Here is a 21,853-nt window from a genome sequence, read left to right on the forward strand (position 1 = left end):
AAACCTTGTTGCGGTTCTGCTGCTCATAACACAATTTGCTATGCTAATACTTCCTGTGCACCCTGCCAACATGGCATCCTTCCAAGACATAAGACTGGTGTTTGGGAGATGGTCACACAAGCATGATACTTCCTACTACAACTGCTCTGCCCTTCACCTTCCCTCGACTTACTATGGGCAAGGGCTATAAATATCAAATGGCATGAATGAAATGAAGATGCAGACTGCCTATTTGTGCCAATAGGTGTGTTTGCAGCAGCATGGATTGCTGTTCTTCAGATAAACAGGGATGCATGAAAAATCTGTTGAAAACATTTTTAATGTAATTTGCGAGGTACCTGACAGTTGCTGGTGCACACAGAAGAGAATAGAAATTTCATAAGAAGTGAAATTAACTGTCTGTTCCTGCTTGGTAAATTCATTTCCCCTATTATTCACATATATTCTGAAAAGAACATTGGGAAAATTTGCAGAGCTTCAAAACATCTATTGAAGGCTAATATTAGGTTCCACAAGCAATGAATAAACTGGACCCTGGACACTGAAAGACACACAAATAGAGGTAAACGACAGACTTTTGTCTTACAAGAAACAGAGTCCCTGGTGTTCCCTGTCTGTAGTGCTTAGAAATTAGCTCCAGTAGCTACATGATTTGCTGATGCACAGCAATTTTTTTCTAGTTTTTTCTTATCCTCATACTTCTCCTAAATGCCACTTACAGAACAACATGAGAGTTTAATATCAGATTAACAATAATATCTCTCCTCCCAACCCATATATCTCTCTAGCAAAAAAAAAAAAAGCGTTCCTAAAAAAACTTGATAGAAAAGAAGAATGTAACTGAATGTGCACAACAGAAGCAATCTGAGAACAGATGGGAAAGAAAAATACAGCAGGAAAAAAAAAGAATGGGTAACTAGCAAGAATAAATGAAATATCAGGAAATATCAGGAAGAAGCAGATTTGACATGGGATAGAACAAAGTAATATAAGGCTTGGGTGATGAAGACAGAAAGACTGAACTTGATATAATAAAGCCTATCAAAAAAGGGACAACACACAGAAGAGCAGAGGCAGACAGTCAAACACATACGCTAGATTCCATGAAAGTCATCCAGAAAGAGGAACTGAGACCAGTTTTAGCTGAGATGAGAGACAAATACACAGGTAAAGGTTTCAGTTGTGGGAACAAAAAAGAATGAGTTGCAAGTAAAAGACAACTGAGCACATTATGACAGCACTCAGAGCCCTGTACTGGCTTCCTACCTGCTTCAAAGTACAGTGTGCTGTGTTAAGTTTGACCTCTGACATGGTCTCAGAGTTGGCCTTTTCCCTCGGTGATGGCCCTAGCAGTAGAGATATTTCGGCTCATAAACAACCAAAATGCAATGAAATGGAAAAGTTCAAAAATTAGGGTTATTTAGTCTGTTTGTGAGTTTAATTCCATATCCTACTTGTTACTCTTCTTTTTTTCCCATAGTCCAGTGGTTAAACAATGGGAAAAAATTCACTAAGGTAATTTACAGAAATCTCTTTACTTGAACTTAAGATGCAACTCACAATAATCATGAACAGTGTGTGGCAATACTTTAATTATTTAGGACAGGAAGTGAAAAATACCAAATACAGCTAAAATTGCAGTGGGAATTTATGTAGACAGAAGGTAATTACACAAAGTGGACTTTGGCCAAAACTCTTAGAACATGAAGTGATCTCAGAGCTTTGTGGAAATTACCATCGGATCTTTAATGRTAAGTGGGCTAAATCTTTGTTTAAATTGTCCTAAAAAAGACTCCTTCTGTACTAGCACATTGTCCCTTTGCTATATAGATTGACAGCACCACTGTACTCCCAAATTAGATGGCATCTCCAACACAAGTAGAAAAAAAGAATAAAAAGCACGTTCAAAAAGGCATTCAAAAAATTAAAATAGATCAGGAGTAGACATCTCAAGTATTTTACATACATAGAATCACTTGCTTCCCCCTCTGTCTAATTTATTTTAGATTAATAAGAGATCCTTTATTTTAAGTCAGTACTCTGACAATGGAAGTATGCCAATGTAACCTTCACTTTCTTAATTAGCATTTAACAAGAAGTTTGTCCTCCTCTAGAAATATTTCCTTCCATAAGGAAGAATAACCTTGAACAGAAGACAAAACTAAGCCAAGAAGAGGAGGAAAATCAAACTGATGCTCCAATATTTTTACATACCTTTAAAATACATTTATTTACATATGCCTAAAATTTAAGTAAAATGGACTCAAAAAAAAAATGACTTCATTTCCCAGAAGCAAGCACAGCACTGTATCTGTATTCAAAACTGCTCTGGGGAAAACCAACCACAAAGAATGCCCTCTTTTACACATGCTTCCTATCAGACCATGTGGTCATGCAACTCATTGTTTATCCAGCCGGGAAACAAAAATGCCACTAAAAAGTAATCACAAGGCAGACGGCCAGTTTCACTAATCTGACCCTATTTCTTCCAAGTAAATCCAGTCAACTGGTACAATACTGATTCCCCAAATAACCCACAATTTCTGTAATACTTAGATTTGCATATTTAGGTTAGAAATGCCGGGCGTACGTGGATTAAGATTTTCCCCCAGTAAAACAATGCTTGTCATAAATTCTAAGCCAGAGACTATTCCATTCTTAAACCAGCTGTGTCCACACATTGAAAGTCCAAGTGGGAGCACAAACACAAAACATTCGTATTAAGGTTCGGCTCTGTAGCTGAAATGCATTTGGAATGTGACTTTTACTGTACTTAAACCTGTATGCGAAGTGTGACAAATGCAAAGATTCTTTCTGTAGCTGCCCCCATGATAACAGATGACAAGAGGCAGCACAAGCTTCATCTCTTGCTAATTAAACGAATCAATTAAGAGACTATTGTTGCAACTGTGTAACTGCTGTTCTATAGTGGCAATAACAACCCCACGGGGAGGTCTTTTACTACATTAAAATGCTGTCCTCCACAACTCCATTTGATATTATTAGAAACAGTTATTTGCGTCTTGCTTTCATATTAGTAGCAAAGGCAAATTATGGAAATATGCAGACCAGAATGGTCCCAGTATGAGATCAGGTTTGGTTTTCAGCCTCCAAGGGAACAATTGCTGAAATTCCAAAGTTCCCTAAAGTTCTTTAATGGAACTGATAAATCTATCAGCACAGCATCCATTTAGATTCTAGGTAAGGGTCACATATTTGCATACTTTCCTGCTAAGCTGATACAATTCAACTAGATAAATTATCATATTAAGTTTACCCTCCTGAGTTAAACTGATGGAGTTCAAAATTGTTTTCAATGGTTGTCATTAATCGCTGTTACATCCTAAATGCTCACTTTGAAATCTAATTGTGCTGGTGTACCAAGGGTCATATTAATAGCATTTTTAATGTTAAATCTTTGTAAAACATGTTTATTTTACTGATATTATCACTGAAGCCTAGAAGACTAATGGGAAACAAAGTAAATTTATTATCAATAAAAACTTCATTTAAAATTTACATTCAGAGATTTAAATTAGCTTTACTAACTTCATCGTGCCTTTGTTTCATTAAGATCCCTGGTTAAGCTTCAAAGCCATATAAATTAATACCTCCTAAATAGTTCTTGGGTATATGCCAAAGCTGCAGCCATCAAAAAGCTGTTTAAAAACACAGGCTACACATATGCTTATTATTTGGCAGTAGACGTCTTCTTCAGGAAAAAAATTCTAGAAAAAAATTCATCATTATGATGTAATTGTCTTGATATGGTTAAAAAAAAATCAACATTTTTTTTTTGCAAAACAAAATAACAAATAATTTATTCTGAAGTTAGTAAGTCTTAGTCTACCAAAGGAAATCACTTGAGTTACACTACACTGTCAACCAGTGTTCCAAGAAATAAGTGGCTAATCAACCACGTTCAATCCTTGTATTACCGAGTATTACCAAGATGAATAAGAAAGAAACTTATCAAATGAAGTATGGAAAATCAGAAGTCCTTATTTTTTCATTTGTTTCTGAGGTATAAGGGGTATAATTTATTACACATTAAGACTATTATGCTACAGAGTGTAAACATTACAAAATCCACAGATATTAAGGGCATTCTAGGGAATTCTGACCTAGTTATGATGTCATCACACATTTTCTCTGCAAATTAAAACTTTAAAAACAGAAGAAAAGGCCATTTCTAGTCTGGTTTTGTAAGAAAGCAAGATTTGCAATAAAGCAAGATTTGCAATTGTGATTTCTGTCTGTCTGTCAATCCCCACTCATTCCCTCTAACTATCCCCTATGCACCCACATACACTATTTTAACTTGCTGATTAATTTGACCCAAATTTGAAGAAAGGATAGATAGGCTCAGCTATCTGTAAGTATATTAGGAACTGTAGCTATGTTCCCACAAGTCTTCTGAAAAGCAGTGGCTGTGCAGAGGAAACTAGAGACCTAAATCCATGCTCCAGCTGAGGGAAGGGTAATGTGGCAGCAGCCACTTGGCCAGGCAGCGAGTGCACAGCGGCCATCCAACAAGCACATACGCAGCTCCAGCTTCACCTTGACACTGCCATCTCTTGCTCAAGGAGGTGTCAGCCAAAGATTACAAGAAGTTTTTCTGTGGGAATGGGAACCAGTGGTGCCTAATTTCCTGCAGATCTGCGTCCTGTGTCTGATATCTCTCCCTTCCCTTCCCCTGCTAAATCAATTTCAGCATCCAACATTTTCAGAGCTGTCCTTTTTCACTTTGGAGGATAAAGTTATCTCATAGCAAAGGGATGTTCTTCTTCACCTTAGCTCAATTTTGAAAAACACAATGGCACCCATACCAAGGCACATAGGATCCACATGTCAGAAATATGCACAAAATCTTGATTTAAGTCAACGTAACAAAATGCAAAAGGAATGCCAAGCACTTTCTTTTTTCCTCCTTCTGAAATGAATCCTGAACAAGATTCCCAAAATATTCTAAGTGATTTCATGATGTGCTTTCAGTAACACTGGTATTCCTAAATTTCTCAAGTTCTTTTGACAGTTTTAATACATTCATTATACTTCAGGCTTTAAAACTTGCAAATACATAACAGAATAGAAATGAGAAGGACATTTGTAGGTAGATGTGTGGCTACACGTGATCATCCACATCATGTGAGCTAAAACAATTTCTACTGCACAGTCCTAATGATGGGTCTAAGTCTCATTCCTTCCCAAGCTAAATCCATGTTGCGTGAACTATTCTCTGCTTATGAGATCTTAACAGAGAATCCAAGACCTACTTCCCGCAGAAGCTGCAGAGGTTTGCAGCCAGTCTCAGGATTCTTGCGGTCTACGCTCAAAAGCTAAAAGCAAAAGTTAATGCTTCCAGAAACAACTGCCCACTTTCCCCAGTAAATCTTTCCATACTATTGTAATTCCTCTGACAGTAGCTCTACTACTAGAAGCACAGAGGTTTTCAGTGCCTCTGAAGCTGGGTGAAAAGAAAAAAACCTCAGCAAGAGTAGAACTCCCTTTAGATCAGCAGGGACCCTGATCTTAAGGTTTGTGAAAGGGAGGAGTAAGAAAACCATTAAAAAAAAGACAAATTGCAAAATAAACACTTCTTGGACCATATTTATTTTCTTGTTGTTAATACTCTACACATTCCAATATATGTAACCTTTGTATCCTTTGCAGGTTTTCAACCAATGTTTGAAAGTCTACATAAATCTTCAGTATCTAAAGTCTCAGAAGTGTCACATATAGAAAGAAATGCAGAAAGAAAGAAAACCTGTTAAGAACTGCAATGATTTGTAAGGGTGAAAGCAGCACATTGTTAAACATTCGTCATTGTGAGCTAAATCACAGTCTCATACAGTCAAAGCTTTCCACCTTTATTGCAATTTAATTGGACTTCACAAGAATGGAGGAAGAAGGAAAAAAGAAGGAAACTGTCTGAAAGCTGATGAGATTATACACAGACTGAAAAGTTCCAGGACAATTTGCAAGCCTCAGTAACAGGACAGGAAAGTTGAAAGTTTGCTGTTGAAGCAAAAGCAGACAAATCATGGCAGGAGGGAGTGGGAAGGGTAATCAGCAGTGAGAAGTAAGTTAGTACACTGACCTGTAATCTAGTTCTTAGGGTTACCTTAGCTACAAAAAAATGATAAATATGCAATAAGTCAAAAAGCAAAGGTAAAAAATATGGAGGAATGCCTCTACACAAAAATCTCCACTTCTGACCAATTTCATGAACAATATAGATAACTAATTAACTTTGATTGTGTATGAAACATTCTTTTGCTAACCTACCTGGCAGTAGCTAAAGAACAATAAAAAATCATTAACACCGAACACTGACAGTTGTACTAGAATGTAAGCCAAGTAAGCAAAAAAGCACGGCCAGGCTTGACAGAGACTAATTCTCCTAAATCAACTGCTTTCAACGTGGGGTCTGCAGATCCAGAGGCAATGGGAGAGAGGATCTCTGAACTACTGTAAAGGGCTCGGCAAAAAATACTGAAGAAAGAACAGTATTAACCAGCTAATATTAACCACACACGTGCATACACCTCTACAGCAAAACTTCAGATGTTTTGCAAATCAAAGGTGGCAAAAAGTACTCCATGAAGGATGGGACTGAAGCAACATGACTAACATCCATCACATACATGCTCTCTTATTCTTCCTCCAAAGGAAAGAAGTGACCGTTTTTCTCTACATTACAGCACTGATGCTAGAGGACAAAAGAGCAAAGAAGTGCCATGAACGATGAGCAGAGGATAGTGAGAGTTGCAATTTTCCTCCACTGACAGGAACTTTTCACAGCGTGGGACTAACTCCCTTGAGTAAAGTGATCCAGTGGGCTAAAGGAGCATAGCTGTCAAGTATGGTCTTCAGTCCAAAGCTGAAGATAACTTTATGGATGTGATGGAGCCAGGCCGTACCTGAGCATACAGTCTCTTTATTCTAAATTTTAAGCAGAGGCCATTGCACACAGTCTAGGATAAGTTTAATGCTCCATAATAGCCTGCACTATTCTGTACACTTGAAGCTTTATTAGTGTTAAAGACTGCCTGCCCAGATGTATTTCACTGCTGAAGTCCAGATGACAAAAGTGTGAGTAACCAGCAGATGATTAGCTGCCAGTATGGGACTATCAATAGGCCAGAGAATAACATTCCTTTCACCGAAAGAACAAGAGGTGAAATGAAAGACAAGAGACCTGACAGAAGCTGGAGGCTAACTAGAAAGAGAGGAAAGAAGGATGGACTTTGGACCTCTGAAAGGACTGCTCAAACTCAAAGGCTTTTGAACTACAGAGACAGCAGCAGGGACTTTGTGATTACACCCTAGTATTTTTCTACAGAACTTTGTTACGAACCTGCTTATATAAGCTGTGTATATCATATCAGAGACAACCCAGAAAGTACCATCTTCTTGTTTCCAGGCCCTCTTGCCTTGGGGCATGGTTCTGGACATTTATCTGAAGCATGGATTGTCTTGTTTCCTTTTTCTTTTAGAATATATAGTTTAATAAGATTATTTGGTGTTATAGTAAGGATATTACCAAATAAACTATCTGAATAATTCTTGCTGAAAGTGGCAGAATAGCCACTCTATGACCACATGATATCTAGTCATGCCCACCACAGAGAAGCAATAAGTAAACACTCATGTAAAATCTCTGTACTATAACAATAATTCRTGATTCCTTCTGAAATAATTTAGATTAGGGCTCAAAATGTTATCAGCTCAAGAAAATTAAAACAAGTCAGTGTAGTTTCCTATTCATCATCTATTTCTTACAGCTAAAAGCATATAAAAGTTGCTTGTTCTTTGGGCAGAAATATCCTTTTATGTCTTCCAAGAGCGTATTGGAGTCCTTCCTATACCATACGTGAGGCTCAACACCCTACGGAAAAACAATTCAGCAGAAAAKAAGCTATCTAGATGCCACTAGAATTTGAAGAGAAGAGCAAGGCTCAAGTAACAAAGAATTTCTAGTCATAATCAAAAATTATTAAAAAATTATTAAAGATTCATGTAGAACCCCTGAATGATGCTAACAGTATGCATTCAAAGCTATGATTTCACTGGGAAAAGCAGCATGATTTTTCCTGTTCTCCTTTAAAACAACAGAAATATGCATCTTTGCTGCCACATTAACAGAAATATTTGTGCTACTCTCCACACGTTTACCATATGTTATGCAGCTGAATTCTTATTAAACTGCTGTCTTTCTGGTGGAATGTAGTTTTCCCTGTCCTTCAACTAGCTAAATGGGATATGAAGAAGATTTGTAACAGAGAAGCATACCTTTCTCTTCTCCTCAATGTGTCAGCTGGCTTCCTGAAGTACAGGCTTGTGTCTTATCAAAAACCAGTAGCAGAATTGTTTCCACTGTCTAATGTCAAAAAATCAAGTGAACCTGTTTATCTAAGCTGATGCCCTCCTGACAAGCCGGGGAGCTGGGATCAGCTGGTTCTAAAAATATGTTCTGATGGCCAGGTCAGTGGTGTGTACGCTAAGTAGCACCATGCTACCTGCCACCATTGAAGCGCCATCAAAATTTGCCCCTGTCAAAAGTAACACAGAATGCTCAAAGCTATCCATAATTTCTTTCTTCTAGGAAAAAAGAGCAGAGCAGTAATTTTTACAAACTATTACATTCATAATAATACAATATAATACTAATGAGAAACCAGAGTTTCTTACTGCTAAATATTTCTTTCAAACATATAATGTCTTGATTGCACTTCCACGTTAGTAAGAGCTTAGTAAGACATGCATAAYGGTGAGCACACAAAATACATTTCTAGAATCTTCACTGAAGATGCTAATCTTTTTTTTGACTGATCATTTACATTTTTGCATATGTGTACACATTTACACACAGGTACACACATATAGACTATGCAGATCTGTATGCATAGACAAGTTGTAGAGGAAATCGTTGTAGGGAAAAGCCATCCTTTCCCCATCACCTATCTAAATTGAGGGCACTAAGTTGAAGTCATAAGAAGGCAAGACAAATTAGATAAAGGAGGAAGTCCCTTTCAAAGAAAAAGAGAAGGATATGGACAGCAGGCTAGAAGAACTGAGAGGAACACAGCCACAGACTCTGGACCAGGCTTTGTGGGAAAACAGGAATCAGAGCAAACCCTCTGTGAAAGAACGTCCAGAGCCCTGTAGCCCTCTGCTGCCTTCAACCTGGACAAACTTCAGGACTGCCCACCTCTCTGGAAGACCCCAGTCATTATTTCTGCTTCTGAACACAAAGTAAAGAGCCTGGGAAGTGGACTTTATTACTGCTTCTCTACCCTGCTCACTGAAGTTCTCTCTCTGGATTTAACCAGCAAGATATATGCATAATTTATATTAAATCAAAACCAGTGGATAGAGTACTAAGGGCTTTTGCTTTGAGCTCACTTGAGAATTTTAGTGTTAATCACTTACTGGATTTCCCAAAATAACTAGAATCCAATAAACACCATGTGAGCGAGTCAGTAAGATTTGATATATACTATAATCCATTGGCTGTTTTACTGTCAATCTATCTGTGTTTTAGCTGTTTTATCACCAATTTCTTAATGCTAAAAGTAAATCAAAACTGTACCCTCTTTTGCCTTTTTTTCCTTTTGTGCAAGGCCCAGCACAAGAGTTCTAGTCCTTAAGGGAGGCTCTGGGGCACTTCAAATGTATGAATAAGCAATGTTTTCATGTGTCACTTTAAAAAAGTTATTTTTAATGTCACTAAATACACACCTCATTAGAATCTTCTCAGTATTACAGCACCTATCTACAGGGGTTTGATTAATAAAATCTTTTCAATATTACCTTACCAAGCTGCATTAGTGTTTGTATCTTATCTACTTGGAGTAACTACTTTCTAATCACAGAAGGCTATCAGATCAGACAGCAGCAACCTTGCCTATGCAGGGTGAAGCAACATCACAAATAGGATAGTGAAGAATCAAACTTTTTTTCTTTTTTTTATTTGTAACTGCCACTCTGATTCTGAACAAGACAAACAAATGTGTGTATGTATGTGTGCATGTGTGTATATGTGTTTGTGTGTGTGTGTACATACACACACACACACATATATATGTAAAGAAAAAAAATATTAGGGGCACTTTTCATCTCTAGAAAGCAACGTGCAAGTCTACTTGTAYTCTTGTCAAGTTTACTCTTACTGTATTATACCTCCCAAAAATGGCTTCACAGGACTTGTAGAAGAAACTAATCACAAGCAAATAAAATGAAATGATTATCATATGCAATTTTAATCTTTTTTTGCCCAAAATATATAGGGCATGGAGATGTCAGGACTAAGTTCTAAGGGGAACTTCTCGTTTAAAGGCTTTTCACTGTTAATGTCACTACTGAGACCTGCTGGCAGCAATCAAGACTACTCAGTTTAGAGTATACCTAAATTTTATTTAATTTTCAAAACTATTCTTAGGTGCATGAGGAACTTGGAAAAATCCAGTTACAGCATTTTAATACCATTTGAACTATGCAACTCATGGAATTAAGGTTGCTTCAGTCACACAGGTTTATAAGCATCCATCAAATAAAACAAAACTTTAGCTTCTACATTATACATGATTGCTCAGGATAATAGCAGAAGAAAATCTATTTTATTGAATAAGTTCTGTCAAATGGCCTAAGATCTGAATAGAATTTTAAATCTATTTCTCCACAGCCAGCAAATCTGGGAGAAYTATAGAGCTACCACACCTGGCTAGAGAAGAAAGGACAGAACACGTTGCATCACTAAACAGAGATCTTTTTTATAAGATGGTTACTGACACACCTTAGGATGTGAGAGTTCATGGCATGGTGAAACAATAGGGATCGGAAAATCGGGGTATTGGAAAAGAGCACCTGAAATGGACCAAAACCTGAGAACCTGGCAATAAAATTACATGTCTGTATCTTGTTACTCTTAACCCCTTGTGAATGAAACAGAGGCAGGCTCAAATAAGTTGAAATGTGGAATGCAGATACTGTGCACCATTCATTGAAAGTTAGCTTTAGAGATTTGCCTAAACTCAGCTTTTAAGCTCTGAATATTTCTGTGTAATACTAATACTCACAAACACAAGCTTAAATGTGTTGTTAGTGTCATTTATCTATCTTCTGTTAACATTATATTCTTCTACCAACATAATTCTTGATAGTGGTTATCCATACTTACCACTGTGCCAAGAAACTGAATGCTTGTATTTCCAGACGCATTCCGAGAAAGGCGCTGAAAGAAACAGATGTAAAAACTAATTAGAGGCTTCTCAGTAATCTGAAACAATTCCATTTTCTGTGTGTCCCATCACCTCAAAATAATCAAAACTAATCTAGTACACAAAACAATATTTAAAACAAATATAACCATTTCCTTCAAGAGTCTAAAAATCTAATTCATACTTCAGTTCGGGTTTTGTTTCAGTTTCAGTCAATTCTATAAAATTTACTTTGAAAAACAATGAAAACAAATATGACCATGTACAACACAGAACAATCTTGGGCTTGCAGAAAGATTGGTGTTACGAATAATGAGGCTTTTGCCATCTCTAAATGTCTGTGATTCTGTATTCTTATTACTCACATTTAGTATTATCTTCGTTCTGTTGTAATGAGAGAGACATTTTAATCTCTTTTTAAAACGCACACCTCCAATAATGCCACTTTGAAAAGAGAAAATAATGACCTTATAAAATGCCTGGTTACCTACCGCATAGGTTGAAGTTTCTAAACATTCTTCAGATATTATATTGTCAGTAAGCCACAAGACAACACAAAAGAAAATATGTTATTGATATAATATAATATTATCTATAATCTAAACATGGGAAACACACAGAAAGTTCTTCTTCTTTGTAAATCTCCTCCTCCTTTAACGTGAAAAGCTTTTCCTCCTTTTTTCTTAGTGCTGTTAAATTACTGCACATAGAGACCCCAAATCAGGGCACAAGCCATGGAATGCAGTTTTAATACTTACACAGTGCCATAGGCACACACAAACACAGAAGCACAGATTTGAGAAGGTGGGTATAAAATGCAAGCAAACAGCTGCACTGAGATCTCCAGCATTTTGAAGGCAACAAACCCTAGGAATAGGGCTACAAATCATCTTGAGAGATCCTCTAGTCTAGCATCCCAGGCAGAATAAAACATACCTATGTCACTCCCAAACGATGCGTGTCTAACCCACTCTTAAAATCTTTCAGTTGCAGAGATTTCACAGCCTCCCTGAGCAATTTATCCCAGCGTTCAGCATCCTTACCATTAGAAAGTTTTTTCCTAATATCTGACAAAAATATCCCTTACCGCACCTGAAGTACTGCATTTCTTATTCATCACAGACACGGAACACAGATAATTCCCTTTCTTTTTACAGCTACCCTTCAGGTATGTGAAGACTATTATCATGGCTCCCTTTAGTGTTGTCTTCTCCAGATTAAGGGAGAAAATGCTATACAACAATAGCTAGAAATTCCTGTAAACAATTTTAGTGGCAGTAAATTAAATCCAGGTCCCCTTTTAATAATGGTGCATGTTCTTCGGCTACATTTTATGAAGTAATAATTACTACAGCCCAAACATGCTTATTTTTTCACTTAACGGGTCACACACTGACACCACAATCTGTACAATCATATGAAAACAAAGGATGATGTGCCAAAGCCTGACATATTTCAACAATAATGATTAGTGGAATGGAAAATATGGGAAATAAAATTTCATACAAAACCTGACGTTTACTTTTATAAAGGAAACAGGAATATACACTTTTCCCACAGTCTAGGATAAACACAATCAGGTTTTGGAAACCACAAAGAAGAACAAAGTACCGGCTGCCTACAATGAACCAACCATATGCCAAAACAAACAAGTCCCAACCACTTGATAAGCTGTCAGAAAATGGCAAGCTGAAAAAAATTAAAGGATTTAATTTCTTTTTTTCCTGGAATGCCCTCCACCCTCGTTAGAGTTCTGTCACTTATTGTGCTACCCTTTTGTCCACTTTCAAGGGTCATTAGAGACCTTTTCATGTCCTAATAAAAATTCCATTTTTTTGGCTAATCTCCTCATCACACAGAAAAACACAACCTAAAAATCAAAACAAAACAAGAAAAACAAAAATAAAGCCCTTTTGTCATTTTCTTTAAAGGCTTTCAGAGTAAAGCCAGGTATCTTGACAGGCTGACTTATTTTTTACAACTAAGAATGAGATCATGAAAGTATCTCCTCACACAGATTGCTTTTACTCACAAGTAAGTAAACTGGCATAGCAGTAACTGAGCCCTTTCAAAAATAAATTTAGCAATCTGTAGGCTAAATACATAAAGCTAAATATTTATGGATCTCTAGAAGGCACTTTCTAAAATCATAGCCACAAAACAAGACAAGGATATAAGGACCCTCTCCCGCAGCCTCACACTGCTGAAGAGCATGGGCATAACAGCACAGTGTCCCCTCATTGCTACCATTTACCCTGTGTCCAAAACGCAAAGCACTGAATTCAGCTGTCAAAGTACCAAGAGTCAGTGTAAGCACTCAAAGACATCCCTGGAATTAACAGCCAGTAAGGAAAAAAAATARCGGGGACGGGGAGGAAAAGAGCTAACAAACACAGAAGAGCGAATGATATCTTCCTTCTGGGTGCATTTCAAAAAAACAAAAAGAAGAAAGAAAGGTAGAGAAATCCTCCAAGTCACAAAACATACATTACACCAAGACCAAAAAGAGAACTGCCAGGCTTTTGAGAACCCTATTACAAAAGAAGTCAGCACATTATCATAATTAATGTTTCAAATTACAGTTGCAAATAAATTTCAGCTGTTAAATGTGATTAGATTTTTTTGAAGCATATTGAAAGAAGTTATTTCTGTTCCACTGGTGGGCTTGTGTTTCTGAGATTTGTAAATGTAATTGATGTTTTCAAGAAAATGAAAGGACATGGTTAACAATTATTCTTTTATTTTCCACTTCTTTAGAAAAAGGACCAGTCTCCAGTCTCCTGGTCTCCAGTTATTCTTCCTAAGTTAGATATTTACATATTCTATGCCTCATAATAGATGGTTTCATATTACATGTGATAGCAGGAAAATAATCAAAAAGAGGTAACAAAAGAGAATAGCTAATTACATGCATTGTCATTGTTTTCCTAATAATTTGCAAAATATTTACCAGAGGTTTACGCTGAAAAGCAAGGCAAGACTACCATTTTAACAAAGACAAAGCAAGACTGTATGATTACCTGTGAGTACAGTAAAATCACATTGTTGGCATCAATTACATGTTCTTAGACATAACTGATGTTCTCCTGGTTCATTCAACTGATAAAGCTTCAGACAAACTTAATCAACATAATATTAGTTAAAAGTATAATGCTTTTTCCTTCTACTATGAGAAAGCAACAAGCTAAATCAAATTTGAAAAAAGTGAAATAAAAAATTCAAAAAAATCCATCTGCAGTCTCAAAACTGTCAAATGTGTGAGTGTTGCATAAACATTGTATGTATTTTAAYGTACACAGGTTAGAGTATGTTATACTGCATATGCTATGTATACACAAACATAAAATGCTTATGCATACATATAAAGATAGACAAGTGTATACAATCCTGCAAAATGTGTTTGATTTTCCTACTCTATCTTAAGTACATGCTATACTGCAATCATTTCACAAATAATCAATTTAATCTGTAAATCCCAGTAAATTACCAGAGGTTAGCGTGATGTGACTTTAAACTCTTCCGCTCTGCCATAGAAAATTATTTCCACTTAGTTGGGTATCAATGTTAGGGGTACAATCAGCTTTGTATTAAGCCTGTAGTGGATGAGTACTTTTAGATAAAAATGATAATAACCTTTATGTGAAGTTGGATAAAGCAGCTTACCCAAACATAAAATATACATTATCGAAAGAGATTCTAAACAGACACAGACGTTATTAGACAGTAACAAGATCTCAGAGTATTTTCCACAAATCTTCTGATATCTTGGGCTCTCCAAGCTACTTAATGCGAGCAGCTGCAGGGATGGAAGGAGACCAAAACAAAGAAGCTGAAACACACCAAAAGCAGTTTGTCCCTTTGCTTCCAAATGAAAAAGTAATTTGTCAAATCAAAATGAATATTYGCTAACAGAAGAAATAACATATTAAAGTTTCCCAAACACATTTCTTTTGAGCTATTATATACTGCCTTCATTTGTTGAAACTAAAGCTGGAGACCATTTGCAAAGATTTAAAGAAAATGTAAAGATTGCCACTTGGCCAACTCCAGTTTTTGCGAGCCTTGGCATGACTGCCATGACTAGGGCAAAATGTATCAGACTATAGAGAACCAAAAAAAAAAGAAGTCAGAAAACCCACTGATTTCTGGGTGATGCCTACTGATTAGTATCTCATGCGAATACAGAAGACTACAGATAAAATTTTGAGTGAAATACTGTTTGGTTTCCCAATATGGTTCTATTTTTCGGAGTGCAGAAGTTCTTGTAGCCTCTATTGCTTCATCTCGATTGCTGGTACTTCTGAAAATCTTATGCCACGAATTTTATGTGGAGAACGCTATCCACTTACTGGCCAAAATCTGTAAATTCTTGAAAATTCAGTTGAGCAAAGTACAGGCCAGAATCATCCCCAGACAGGTTAAATTAAAAAAAAAAAGAATTATTCCCACAGCAGGTAAGCTGGAAAAAAAACCCAGTACTTTGACTTGTAAAGTTATGGTAGATTAAGCTGCTAGTAACTCATCTATGAGATTTTGTGTACGTGAGAGTGTTTGGACATCTGAAAACCTCCATCATTCAACTATGTCACTCCCATCTTTGGAACCTCATGGTTAGGTCAGAGAGGAGCAGAAAGCTGCAGAAGTAGCTGTGAAACCATGAAGTCTTCTACTTGTCAAAATGTGAAGATTGGTTTGGCTTTATTTGACTACTTTTCCTTCTTCTAGAACCTCTACTCTTCAATAGGAGTTCTCAGAGAAAACAGAACTTCATTTCAGCGCTCCCTTTCCACAGTGCAAAATCCAACTCCATGGACTATAGGGAGGGAGTTTCACAAAGCTTCACATGGGCAAAGCGTCACCCCAGTCATCATGCAGCAGCAGCCACCTACTTCTACAGCCTCCTTATGCGGATCCCCATCTCGTGTAAGAGGTCTGACATAGACGCTGCACTGCATATGTGCAGCTCGACTAGCAATGGCACCAAGCTCTCTTGTATGTTAAAGACTGCCTCTTTGCATTGTTCCGATTCAGGGAGCCTTGCAAACTCTTCCACTTAGATGATCACTCTACTTTTGTCACAATTTAGTGCTCTCCATTGGTGGTGCCATCATTTCTTCTCCTTAGTGCATTAAACTATAGATGGAAACTTAGCTCGATATTGTGCACTGCTCTTCCCCTAGCCATTATCAGTTTAAGACCACACTTTAAAAGTAAATGAAGCCTCAGTTAGCTGTTCTTCCTCAGGGCAGGTCTACATTTTCTAGTTTCCTACAAGGGCACCAGTCACCCAAGTGGAGAATGAGATGATCAAGTCCTGCGGTGTATGAAGCATTTTGACATGGGAAACATTTCTTCTGGGTTATATGGTACAAAGGGGAAGTATTCTTTCCCTTTAAATGAACCCTGCTAGGATGCTATGATGTTGGCCTCTTCCTGGCACCTGTTGCAAGCTATCTGAATCCTTTTCCGGGGACTAAATGGGATCTATTCCCAAACTCAGTACAAATATGGACCTTAAATACAGCATAACAGCTTACAGGGCATCAATCCACACAGAGAAACTGTACCTGCTCCTTTGTAAGTGGCTGAGACACCATACTACTTCTTTCAAAAGAAGGACTTCTCTCTTAATGCCTGGATTTAATTACAGTAGGTGCTTAGAAGCTTCTGTCCTCCCATAAACATAAAAAAGGAAACAGATCCTGTCCAATATTTCTTTACATGAGATCCAATGTTAATGTCACTTGTTACTTCTCTTTGCCACCCTTTTGACATGCAGATGTTTAATAATACTGCTGTACTGCTTATATACACAGCGTCTTCAATCTAAGAATGTTCATGTGCTCATTTAACCCTCTGAGGTAGRTAGGTGTTATAAAGGAGTGGAAGATGAGCTTGAAGAAAAAAAAAAAAAGCATAGAGAGGACTTTATTTGGTGTTGGTAAAGAATGAATAGTAAGACATTTACTCCAGCTCAATATTTCCCATTATTTACAATTATTTACAATAACAGCAGAGAGTTTAGTTCTCCTTGTGGCCTTTTAAATTTTTGCTGCTATTATGTTAAGCCACAAAAAATATAATAGAGTAAAACATTTGGACACTTTGTCCTCAGTTTGACATGCTGTGATATGTTCTGCTCTTCTAGGGGGACACTGCAGACAATATGCCACCATGTTAATCTAGATCTGATAATGTTTATCACTGCTCTGAGACAGATTCTTTGCAGGATCCACAGTCCCTTTTCCCTCTTTGATGTCCCTCTTTTTCCTTTCCTTTTGCCCTCTAAATGCATTATCATGTTCAAGAGAACCAGTCCTTGTCTTTGAAGGTTTAGATATTATACAATTATGATGCTTCTCAATAACTGAATACAATGCTTTCGTCTTTGGATACATACAGAATCGTTATAGCTATTCATCCTGAATATTGCCAGTCATTAAAATTTATAGCTCCTTTGGGGAAAAAAAATGGCATATGATATTGTGATAGCTAACATTATTTGATCAACCCCTTGAGCAGCACAGGATACTGCTAATCCCATTAGGTTAAAGAGTGAGAAGTATGTTGTTTGTAGATACAGCTTTATTGTAGGAGACCTCTCTCTGAAAAGTGGACAATTAATTCCAGAGGGATTGGGTGGGCATAGCAGTCGATCACTCATTTCCTTCCAGGATGAGAAAAATTCCTTTTCATGAAATAGTGGCTAAGGGTGGTGGTATGTGCTTTCTGCTTCAGCAGCTCAATTAAAAAAAAAAAAAAAACAGCAATAATCTGTAATTCTATCAAATTCTATCATCTTTTATTTCTCTGCATTTTCCCCTTCTTTTCACAAATTCTCTATTCAACCATGGACAAGGGTGTTGAGGCAGCCTGGAGTTAAACTGATTTCACACTAACTGTAGACCACTCATGAGATTTGGGAACTTGCTATTTAAAGTAACATTATACAAATAGTTTTTTGTGACAGTAAAGGATATCTGATATTTTTAAAGGCTCTTTGCCTTAGGAGCTGGGCTATTGCTGTCCTACAGGCTATATGTACATTTAGGGCTGATTTAAAAAAACAGTAATCTTAACAATTTTGGCAAACACCATGACCAGTGTCATAATAGTAAGCCATAATAGTAATTTTTGTTTGAATACACATTATTGGCAATTACAGCAAGAACCACCAAAAAAGGCCAGCATATGTTTAATACTAAGTGTTTATACATTTTTCCCTTTTTCTACAACTCCTAGAAATACAGGAGATCTTGCTCCTTCTTTAGACTATCCATGACCAAACAACAAGACCAACTGGTACAATTATTGATTTTCTCACACAGAAGACTTTCACAAACTCAGCTAGATGAATTATTTATCTATAGCAAAAAACTCAGGTCTTTCCAAGTGCGCCTATGAGATATGCACTGAATCGTGCATAGACAATCTAAGGCACACTGATGAAGTTTCAGTTTCTTCTAGTTATGACTTTTCTCTGCTTCTGTGTTTGGGTCCTTTGGAAAGGATCTGCCTCCACCTACAAGAACAGCTGTGTTGCTTGCCCAGGGTGACACCAGGGCATCTGTGCTCTAGAACATCACACAGCTTTAAAGTTTCCTGGCAAAACGTCCTTCCTAAGAGGTTTTTTTTCCCTGCCCACATGGTTTCCCTCCCCTCCTCAACCATTAACACCCAGAAGTGGTATCTTGGGATTTTAATAGATAATTCAACATGAACATCAGCTCCATGCTTGGTTTTGGTCAAAAGAGTCAAGTGAAATATTAGGAATTAATAATGAGAACAGATAACAAATCAGTGAATACCATTACGTTACGGAAGAAGTCTATGCCTTGCCCATGCTTTTAATACTGGGCACAGTTCTGGCCCCCATAGCTCAAAAAGATATAACAGAAATGGAAAACTTTCAGAGAGCAACATGAATCACCAAAGACAGGCTTCTCCACAAGGAAAAACTCTACTCTACTGAAAAGAGGCAACTGAGTGAGAATACGAGCAGCATGGACAGAGTGGGTAGGGATCAACTGTTCACAGTATTTTCCAATACAGGAACCAGGAGGAATTCAAATGAAGCTAAAAGACACTGCTATAGCAATTAGTAGGCAATGATAAGGCTGTGATAAACAAATTGCCAAAATCTATCATCCTCTTTGTGCAATTGCAGGGAAAGAAATAACAATAATGGCACCCCAACAGACAGATACTAATACTTAAAAAAAATTTTTTTTAAGCCTGTCACACAGCAACACGTACCACAGTAAAACCCCCTGTACACCAACGGCTTTTGTATGTCTTTTACCTGGGATATGTGAGACCTGGATTGCACTTGCCTCAAATGCCAAGAGAGTGCCAAGGGAGAGAATAAAAATCAGTTTCTCTGTATTAAATCCACTGATCATTTTTGGATTTTCACGGCTGAGCTCATTTTCTCAGATGACTGTGGCTGGATGAGCAAGCAGGAAACCGCAGGCAGCCTGTGAGGCTATATCTATACTGCAAAATAAAGGAGAGGCCATGGACTAATGCCTGGCCCCAAAGCCAAATGGCAATGACTGTCTCAGTCTCCACTTATTAGGTCTATAAAACATGGCATAAATCTATACCAGATTTGTCTAAGATAGCCATAATTGGAATAGGCCAAAAGCAAGCCAGGCAGTGAGCTAACAATTAATCAATACAAACAATCAGGAATCCAGTGCTGGGGCTCACTCTCTGGCTCTTCTTTACTTAACGGTATAGACATACCCTGTGGCTTTCTAAGAATCAGATCGTTGGTTATGTTTGTGTAAAACATTCTGTATTTCCCTCTTCTAGAGATAACCTAGCAAAAATAATTCTGAAATCATGGATAAATGACAACCACAGAGTGTGTGCACACTAACTGCACAGCTTAAAAGAACAGACTGTTGAGCAGTCTTCATGAACACTGCTCCCTAAATCTTTTCTAAAGTCATTTCCAGGATTTAAGAAAATGAGTGTGCTGAAGTAATGGTACCTTGGGCCAGAAATCTATAGAATATATCATTATTACAGATTCCATCTGAGATTTCAAAACAGTAAAAAAAAAAAAAAAGAAAAGTAGGTAATTTTTTTTTTTAATTGGACATATGCTTGAAAAAAGTCTTCATGGGGTTGAAGGAAACGAATACTTGGGCACAGGCTTTGTTCTCCTGGCAGACATTTCCCAAGAGCAAAGGTTTCATAACCTATAGCATTTTCATTTTGTCTGTTATTATAAACCAAAATAATAATAAAAAAAATCAGAGTACATATCAGAGTACGTACATTTGCCATATTCCAAGTTGTAGAATATGCTCCTCCTACTGCAGTTGTTGATGTAATAATTAAAAATAATAATTGGTATCATCTCACTGAATTTCCCACACTACTGTAAATGGGGGGGGAAACTTTATCAGCAGTTTTCTCTGTTCAGTCACCAAAACGCTTGAAGCTTGGGATGTATGATTTCAGTTTTACAGGATCAYGTTCCTATTTAGTAACTCCATTACTCTCTTATTTACACCTTGCTGTGCCAATAAAGACCTTACCACAGAGTTAGGGATACCCAACAGAGTCACAGAATAGTTTAGGTTGGAAGGGACCTCTGGAGATCAGGTAGTCAAATCCCCTGTTCAAAGTGAGGCTAACGTCAAAGTTAGATTGGGCCTCTGAAGGCCTTGCCGAATTCAGTCCTGTACCATAACGCCTATGTCCCTACAGAGTTTCAGTTCAGCAGAGACCAAACCTCTGAAAGTCAAGAAATATTAAGAAGAAGCTACCACAACTGCCATGATAGAGCTGCCTTGCTGAAGCCACTGAAAACCACCCTGAGCTTTCTGCACTCCAGGCAGTGCCTGCACTCCCTTTAAAGAAGGAGGGCTTCACTACAGCAAGCTGGCAGAGCCATTAAAGCGGTGTGAGCACAGGATACCCCAGTGGAGTGGCAGGGAGAGAGGCATGTATGATACAAGAGAGGAAAGCATAAGGGAAAGACGGTAACAATTTATTTTGGCACAGAATCCTTCCGCTACAGGGAACTGTCTGCAGGTAGGCAGTATATAAGGATGAGCTGAGTGTTTGATGACGGGATCAACGAAAGTAGAGTGTTAAACAGAGTCTTCTCTGAAGGGACTGTAAAATAGCACTGAAGAGTTGTAAAAATTTGTCAGGGTGGTGTTGCTATAGAGCAGACTCAGAATTTGAAAGAAGGGTAGGTGGGGGTGGTTTTTGAAAGCCAACCCAAACACAAGTTTTGCCAAAGCAAAGAGGGTTGAGGATCTCCTACATGCATTTTTTTCATGGGCAACCTGCTCTTTCTGCAAATACCTGAATCCTCCTGTGCAGTGTCCCAGTACAAGACACCAACTTGTGCCTTGTATCATTCTCATTGTACCATGGTGACAGAGGACAGAGTTACAGTTGGGTTAAAGCCCATCTCCTGGACTTCTTGGATTCATTGATTTAACTTGAGGTCCCCTCAGATTCTGGTTCACATGAGGGAATAGAAGGAAATGTTCAGCTGTAAGGAAGAGGCAGGTTATTCTTATGTTCAGACAGAATTTCCTGTGTTTCAGTTTGTGCCCGTTGCCTCGCGTCCTGTCGCTCGGCACCACTGAAAACAGTCTGGC

General features: G+C 37.6%; 1 protein-coding gene across 1 annotated transcript in view; it reads right to left on the reverse strand.

Moving 5' to 3' along the window:
• The window catches only part of LOC112966437 (propionyl-CoA carboxylase alpha chain, mitochondrial-like), a 166,344-nt gene that overhangs the window by 51,821 nt on the left and 92,670 nt on the right, over nt 1–21,853 (reverse strand). Inside the window, exon 10 of the mRNA XM_026066540.1 lies at nt 11,183–11,236. Within this exon, the coding sequence (XP_025922325.1) occupies nt 11,183–11,236 (54 nt within the window). The remainder of the gene's footprint in view (nt 1–11,182; nt 11,237–21,853) is intronic.

Source organism: Apteryx rowi, unplaced genomic scaffold, assembly GCF_003343035.1.
Source record: "Apteryx rowi isolate R43461 unplaced genomic scaffold, aptRow1 scaffold_242, whole genome shotgun sequence".
Taxonomy (NCBI): Eukaryota; Metazoa; Chordata; class Aves; order Apterygiformes; family Apterygidae; genus Apteryx; species Apteryx rowi.